This window comes from Nothobranchius furzeri, chromosome 2 (assembly GCF_043380555.1).
Source record: "Nothobranchius furzeri strain GRZ-AD chromosome 2, NfurGRZ-RIMD1, whole genome shotgun sequence".
Lineage (NCBI taxonomy): Eukaryota > Metazoa > Chordata > Actinopteri > Cyprinodontiformes > Nothobranchiidae > Nothobranchius > Nothobranchius furzeri.
The window spans coordinates 93402586-93411219 of NC_091742.1; the positions used below are offsets into that span (position 1 = coordinate 93402586).

General features: G+C 39.5%; 1 protein-coding gene across 3 annotated transcripts in view; it reads left to right on the top strand.

Annotated features, from left to right (window-relative positions):
- LOC139066151 (oocyte zinc finger protein XlCOF6-like) overlaps positions 1 to 8327 on the top strand; it is a 34220-nt gene extending 25893 nt beyond the window's left edge. For 2 of the 3 annotated variants that reach the window (XM_070548213.1, XM_070548212.1), the window contains one exon: positions 3060 to 8327. In XM_070548213.1, coding sequence (XP_070404314.1) covers positions 3060 to 4618 — 1559 coding nt within the window. In that variant the 3' untranslated portion in view covers positions 4619 to 8327. Of the gene's footprint in view, positions 1 to 151 lie in introns of all 3 variants that reach the window. The other variant, XM_070548214.1, reaches the window with a different exon arrangement.
- Positions 8328 to 8634: the final 307 nt, after the last annotated feature.

The following is an 8634-nucleotide window of genomic DNA, read 5'->3' on the forward strand; positions in this document are numbered from 1 at the left end:
GACCCAACAACCCAGGAGCTGCTAGACATTGCCACTGCCCTAGTAAAATCATAATTTAATGTGAAGCTTTAATGTTAAAATCATAGTTGTACTACACAGACAAAACATGTTTTTTTCTTCCACACTCTGACCTCTAATTTTTCCCTTAAAGGAGACTCCAGTGATGCAGATGCCTGCTGAATCTGATGACCCAGAAGAAGCAAAGAAGAAGAGGAGGAAGAAGGGCCTCGGCAGTTTCTTCAAGGTCCCTGAGGGCACTTCTCCAGATGGTGCGGGGCCTGCTTTACATCCAGATGAGGCCATAGCCTTAGAGCTGCAGGCCTACCTCCAGGCAGTGACTCTTGACACTGAGGAAGACCCCCTGGAGTGGTGGAAGCAATCCCCGAAGCTCTTTCCAAAGTTGTCCGTCCTTGCGAAGAAATATCTTTGCGTCCCAGCCACAAGTGCCTCTTCGGAACAGGTCTTCAGCACAGGTGGCAATATTGTCACCTGTCTGCGTGCATCTCTGACGTCAGATCATGTCAATAGGCTTGTCTTTCTGGCTAAAAACCTTACATTAAGAAAGAGTGTAAAAGTAAAGGACTTGAGCATGCACATTTGTTTTCTATTTTAGTTTTTAAAGATCAGTAGGTCGTGGAATTAATTTCATGGCTAAATGTTCTTTATATTTTATTTTCATACACTGTACTTTTCAGTTGTTGAACTTTATATTTTATATTTCAAAACAAAGTTACTATTTGAGTCATTTTTTATGTATACAGTATTGTTTACAATCAGTGGTACCCTACTGGATTTTTTTCCCAGGTACCAGACACTAAGATTTACATACCTCAAAATAACGTGTGATTTTTTACCTTGATTCATGAAGGATGATTGAAAATAAATAGCTTTTACATTTCATTTTTTTTTTACTATTGAAAGTAGTTTCAGTAGGTTGTGGAAGTTCATGGCACAATGTTCTTTATATATTCTATTTTAATACAGTGTGTTTTTGTACATTTCGGTTGTTGTTGCACTTTACACAAAGTTACACTTTTAGTTTGGGAGAATTAAGTCAGTTTTGCTAAATGTCTGTAAAGCTACAGATGATAAATGCTAAAACGTCAATGTTATGTTCAATAAATGGCTTTAATCAAAGTTACTGAATAATGGTGTTAAATAATCGATATCAATTTCATTCAAAATAATCATGATTATCATTTTTGCCATAATCGTGCAGCCCTTAAGAAACCCGGTCTTGATGTCTCTGTATTATCCAATCATCAACCTATTTCTATGCTGCTGTTTCTTTCTAAGGTTCTTGAGAAAGTCGTTTTTAAGCAGTTTCAGACCATGTCGATAACAAATTTAAGAAGTTTTTCAATCAGCATTTAAAACAAAGCATAGTACTGAAACTTCTACTTGTGAGAGTGTTCAATGATATTTACCAATATACTGATGTGGGTGACAGTCGTTTTATTACTCTTAGATCTGACCGCTGCTTTTGATACTCTTAATCATGTTATACTTCTCAATCGACTGGAGAATTTTTTTGGTCTCTGGTTCAGCGCTCTTCTGGATGAAATCATACCTGGCTGACAGGTATGTGACTGTTAAGATTGGCATCTTCTTCTCAAGGTATGCTCCCCTGAAATATGGGGTCCCACAGAGCTCTGTAGTAGGTCCTCTGCTTTCATTTTATGTTTGCTCCCTCTTGGGGCCATCTTTAGGAAATATGAGCTTGACTTCCATCTTTATGCTGATGACTGTCAGGTCTATGCTCCTGTTAAAGCTAAGGATTTAGATCTGAGTTGTCTTTGTGAGGTTAATAATTGTGGATGGGTTGTAATTTTCTCCATATTATTGAGTCTAAGACTGACTTTATTATGTTTGCACCAAGTGGTGCTCTTGTAGTTACTCAGTCTCATATGATGCAAAGGATTTTGTGTCTAATTTGGGTGTTAAGAATGATTCTCAGCTTATATGTGATGTTCAAGTCAATAATGTGGTTCAAGTATGCTTTTTTCACCTAAAGAACGTTGGTTACGTATTGTAACCTCAGATTCTGAGTCTAGTCGCAGCCCTTAAGCTAGCTGCTATTGGAGCTAACCAGTTAGTTATTATTAGATATGTATTATAATGCATTTAATGCATTTTGTTTAGACTACTGCAATAGTCTTTACTTGGGTGTTGATCATGGATGTATTGCTAGGCTGCAGCTACTTCAAAATGCTGCAACCCGTCTTTAGACTGGCACTGGTCGATTTGATCACATCACTCTAGTTGTTGCCTCTCTGCATTGGATCCCTGTTCAGTTCTGTGTTCAATTTAAGATTTTGGTTCTGGCCTACAAATGTGTAAATGGCCTTGCTCCTAGCTCTTTATCTGGAATTCTAGTGCCATATGTCCCATCTTGTGGATTAAGGTCAGCTGACCTAGTGAGCAGAACTAACTGTCATCACAAGCTGCTGATCTAGCAGCATGATGCTCATTATTATTTTATGGGTTATAGACGAGTGCTGATGCTCTGTGTTTGTATTTCTGCAGCGAGCCTTACAATCTCACCTCTTTCCACCCACAGTTTCTTCTTAAAACACGTATTACATTTACTGTTTTTGACGCATTTTAAAGAGCTTCCTCCGCGCCATGATTTCATTATAGGATACAAACTTTACAGCACTCTCACAGAGTAAATGTTCGGCAGATATGTTTGTTTACATTTTTGCCCCGCTACAGTGTTAGGGAAAGGAAGGGAGGGGCCTACGCGATGCTGCTGTCAGGGTATCTCTAGGCTCCACAGTAACAGCGACGGACGGCTGGTTTGACCTGCTCTGAGAGGCGTTAATCAGAATTTGCAGATAGCATTTTTTTCCTTCTACCAATCGCATAGTGATGTCTGGACTTAAAAGCAACTCATTAGATTCATAGTTATTTGTTAAAGTATTGCATTACCATAAATAGTAATGTTTTTACCAACATTGGTTATGTATATTACTGATTGCAAAAACACCCTTAGGTATTTTGTCTTATCTTTTTACTGAATATTTTTCTTTTATATATTTCTGCTTGGTTCACTGCAGTTTCAAGGAAGAGAGAAGAGACAGACGAGAAACCTCTGCTCTTACATTTCCACAACCATCAAATGAAAGACGGAGGTGTCCCAACCAGCAGCTTGGCTGGGCAGATGGCAGCAAAAGTTGGTGGAGGAGCAGAAACTAGCAAGAACCTAGATCTGGACCCTAATGAAAAGACATCCGATTCTTCAGAGATTGAAGTTAGCGGAGAAGATGAAGATGATGTGAATCTAGACTCTGAGCGTTCAGACTCTGGGCCTGAAACTGGAAACGGAGACCATGGCTGTAATGAGAAAAAGTCTTTGGAGTCAGATATTAAGACTGTCAACAAATCATTTAGCTGCCCTGTGTGTGGTATACGGTTCCTCCACCAGTGGTCTCTTCAGGAACATGTGAGAGTGACAAGTCATTTAGCAGTAAAGTCTTCCGAGTGTTCGGTTAATACAAAATGTGTGAAAGAGAAGCAACATAGAGGCTCATGTAGAAAAGTCCAGAAAGAACCAAAATCATTTAGTTGTGATGACTGTGGGAAAAGATTTAGCCAAAAGTCCAAATTAACCCGTCATATGAAAGGCCACACCGGGGAGAAGCCTTTTGCCTGTGAGCTCTGTGGATACAGATGTACCAGAAAGACAACTTTAAACATACACATGAGAGTCCACACAGGAGAGAAGCCTTTTGCCTGTGAGCTCTGTGCATACAGATGTACCCAAAAATCAGATTTAAACACACACATGAAAGTCCACACAGGAGAGAAGCCTTTTGCCTGTGAGCTCTGTGGATATAGATGTACCAAAAAGGCACGTTTAAACACACACATGAGAGTGCACACAGGAGAGAAGCCTTTTGCCTGTGAGCGCTGTGGACAAAGATTTAGCCGTAAAGATAGTTTAAACACACACATTAGAGTGCACACAGGAGATAAGCCTTTTGCCTGCGAGCTCTGTGGATACAGATGTACCCAAAAGGCAAGTTTAAACACACACATGAAATTCCACACAGGAGATAAGCCTTTTGCCTGTGAGCTCTGTGGATACAGATGTACCCAAAAATCAGGTATAAACACACACATGAAAGTCCACACAGGAGAGAAGCCTTTTGCCTGTGAGCTCTGTGAATATAGATGTACCAAAAAGGCACATTTAAACATACACAACAGAGTGCACACAGGAGAGAAGCCTTTTGCTTGTGAGCGCTGTGGACAAAGATTTAGTCGTCAAGATAGTTTAAACACACACATTAGAGTGCACACAGGATATAAGCCTTTTGCCTGTGAGCTCTGTGGATACAGATGTACCCAAAAATCAGATTTAAACACACACATGAAAGTCCACACAGGAGAGAAGCCTTTTGCCTGTGAGCTCTGTGGATATAGATGTACCCAAAAGGCACGTTTAAACAGACACATGAGAGTTCACACAGGAGATAAGCCTTTTGCCTGTGAGCTCTCTGGATACAGATGTACCCAAAAGTCACATTTAAACACACACATGAAAGTCCACACAGGAGAGAAGCCTTTGCCTGTGAGCTGTGTGGACAAAGATTCAGCCGAAAGACAAATTTAAAGAGACATACGAGCATCCACAAAAGGCTCGAGGGATTTATTTAACAACAGTACTTCCAAATGTACTTATTAGACTATTTAGTTTTTTTACAACCTTAATGTTAGTCTTGTACCTCTGCTCAACTATCGTTAATCAAGTCCGTAATTGGCCCTTGAGCCACCTCTTCTTTTTATTTTCTTTTTCAAATCTCCTCTGTTTTTTTAACTCTGACCTTAACCAAACATTTGAGATGTTCATTCATGAATTCTGAAAAATATTACTTAAAGATTAAGAAAAACTGTTATACCCTCCTGTATTTAAGAAACAGACAAGATAACAGGCACATGATGGTTGTAGTACATAACTCACTGCAATTTAAAGCTGTTAGATACCAGTGGCGTCTGCTTTAAACAATTTATCTGTATATAAAGTAATAGCATACAATGTTGTAATAACTGCAGCTTAAAAAGAATGTGCCATCTTTATTCATTTGGAGCCTCTAAGAAGAAATCCCACCTTAAAGGCTGTGGAGAGAAAGCTGGGACTGTTGTCAAGAAGTCATAAATTACAAGGCGGCTCTGTGGAGACTCCATTCTCCTACAATAGCATTTTGCTATTCTATGCAGGCTTAGGAATGTACCTGTACCAGAGTTTTTAGAGATGCTGTTGTAGAGTTATAAGCAGTGGACAGATGCCGGAAAGACAGAACCACTTTTGGGCTGCATGGTTCTCTACCGGTGTACCGATACTTGTATTAACATGGACTAGATTGTAATAAACCGGTTATCTTTTTTAACTCAAACTTTGCCATGATTGAGTCATAGCACTCCAAGAAACAGCTCAGCATGAAAATTAACCACATTCCCTTTATTTCTGATGACACAACTAATCACTGCTGGTGGACATTTAATCACAGACACTTAGCACTTCTGCATGCGTTCTGTATTCAGTGTGAACAAGGCTTCACGCCCTCTCTCAGTAGCGCAGCATTGTGCGGTTGTCCTGTTCTGATTTTTTTCATGTAGTTGTGGTTTAGGAATTTTGTTGCCATTATCACTGATAAAAGCTGTGGGTTTATTCATTTGTGAATTAATTAACCAATGCAGATCACAGTCCAATGTTTTTGTTTTGTTTAGATTTTTAAGTAAGGTTCAGCAAATGCTGTCGAATCACTGAACACCATCGTCTGGGAAGTGAAATATGAACTGTGTCCAAGTACCGCTGTAATGTGCTTGCATTCCACTAGGCAGAAGAAAAAATATTTGTATTTAGCGTCTCTCAAGAAAAGCTCACAAGGTGCTTTATAAGAACGACAAAACTGAAAAAAAAAAAAAACGAACAAAGACCATAATAAAAATACAAAAAAAGGGAAATATTTAGACTAAAAATGAATCCTGAAAAAGACGGACCTGACAGACAGTAGTGTGAAAAAAAGCTACTGAGGAAGAATCATGAACAATGTGTGTTTAGATGGTAAATGACAGAGTTCAGAGCGGTTCTGGTTCAGTCCGCTGTTGGATCATCAACACTTTACAGGAGACATGATCGTCTTTTATACAGAATGTCTCGTGTCTTCATCTGTCTAGGGCTGTTATGATGGTTTAATTTTTGAATTATTTGAACATTAAAGGTGTAAAGAAAAACTTGGTTGCTCAGCCATATTGTAAAACTGGCTGGCTGGTCATATTGTAAGGAGAAACTGTCTGTACTCAGTTTTATTGTTAAGAAGACTCAAAGGTTGTTTTCATCGATAAGCTGACGATAATATCTGAGTGTCTGTGTTTCAGTTCAATGAGGAAACCAGTTTGACGATTAAAAGTTTTAATTCTTCAAATTAAACTAATGATTTTGAAAATTGACAAACAGGAAATAACAATCAACATTACTTTGTGGGACAATCTTTAACAGTTGATATGCTGTTCTTGCTCAAATAGACCTTCTGTCGGTGAATGAAGATTGAGTGTGATATGATGTGATTATGGATGCGTGTGTGTGTAAAGTGTCGTGATAATTGAACATGAGGTGAGATGAATGCGTGTGTGCATCTGATTTTGCTTCAGGAAGAAACAGGTGTCTGAGTGAAAAGTGATGGTTTGAATAAACTTAGGTTTAGTTGGAAAAGATGCATCAAAACGCTATCTATCGTGTTTTGCCCCACCGAAAATCGGACCCTCTGTTGGACCCGGGACGTCACCTTAGGATGTTTCATCCAGGGCACCTTGGCTGGCAAAGAAGACAAAGATGCGCTGCGAACCGGTCCAGAGTTGCCCTCGGTACACGTTGATGGTAAAGCGTTTTGTCGACGCGCTTTCTTAAGTTAATTCACTCAGAAATCAAAAGACTCGGTAATGAGTCTGCGTTAGAAGTTGCGATTCAGCTATTCTGTCTGGCTGACAGGAACAGCGTGAAAGGGGGGAGAAACGAGCCAGCCGGCTCTGCCCCCCCTTTGGTTTTCAGGTCTGTTCTCTTTCGTTGTCAAGCACGAACTGGAATCATAAGACTGAAACTTACCAAAAACCTTTCTCTTCTCAAAGCAAACGTGTGTTTCATCAAATGTGTCTGGAGTTTACTGTGGGAAGATGTGTGTGGGTGTGTGTGAATGTTTGTGTGCTTGAGTGTGTGTGAAGGTCAGTACCAAAAATTCAACATTATCTACTTAAGTGTGGATTCATTAATCCATTATAATTACCCTGTTCTAAAATAAAATGTTTTATTTTATTTTAATTACCTTAAAAGACTCAAAGTCTCTTTTTACACTTTATATTTATTTAGTCAGGATCGTTGTCAAGTCGACGCCAGAAACAATGAAACACAACTTGAATATCAGATGAACAACAAGGCTTTATTCAACCGGCATTCATACAAGTTATCAATCATGAACGAAACATTTCTCTTACCGTTGCTTATGGGTGGAGAGCTGAACACCCCAGTTAGAAAACGTAATCCATGATAGGTGAAGAACTGAACACATGTAATCCATGAACCTCGTCAAGTAGAATCCAACAAGCAGCTCTAACAGCTCTGAGCTCTGCTCTGCTCCTTATACATTCCCTGATGTGCGTGCAAAGCTGCACACCTCCACCAAGATTACCTTGATTACATCCTCATGATCACATTATGTTCGGCTCTACCATGATTATCCTCATGATAAGTGTGATTGACAAACAGTAGTGATCAATAACTTGTATAAAGCAATTATACAACAGATGACAAGTTCATTTTTATTACATACCCCAAAGCATAAGAACCATTCATTTGATTAAACACATTTATAAGGAGCAAAATGATAATGGTTACTTTAACATTAAAATCAAGAAAAAGAAGTTTAAACTTTATGTTTTGACTTGGTCTGGGTACAACTCATGGAAACACATCTTCTGGTAGACTGCAGGTGGCTGATGTTATGGTTTCCTCCCAGACTCGCTGGCGTTCAGGTCTTAATCTGTGGGTGAAAGTTCTCAATGACCCAGCTTTGACCCAGCTGCGTCCAACACCACCATTGTGACAGAAAACCCATATTTCCTCACGTTACAAAGGTTCTCTGCAGACCTGTTAGAGTGTCCTCCATCATTCAGGTGTTATGAGTGTGTTCTGTTCTTCTGGGTAAAGCAGCTGTTACAGGATGGTGGACATTTCTTTCAATCTGTGATTTTAGTAATTTTTATTTTCTATCCTGTTTAGTTTAATGAGATGTCGTTGTTTCACTAAGATTAAAGTACACTTTGCTACAGCAATGATCTTTATGTTTCATTATTTGTTTATGTGGTGTTGAGGGCATTCGTTTTGGTGGCCAGAGGATCGGATCTCTGCTTTTTGCAGATGATGTGGTCCTATTGGCTTCATCAGAACAAGATCTCCAGCTTTTGCTGGAGCGGTTCGCAGCCGAGTGTGAAGCAGCTGGGATGAGAATCATCTCCTCTAAATCTGAGACCATGGTCTTAAATCAGAAAAGGGTAGAATGGTTTCTCCAGGTCACGGACAAGCCTCAAGTGGGGGAGTTCAATTATCTCAAGGTCTTGTTCACGATTGAGGGAAAG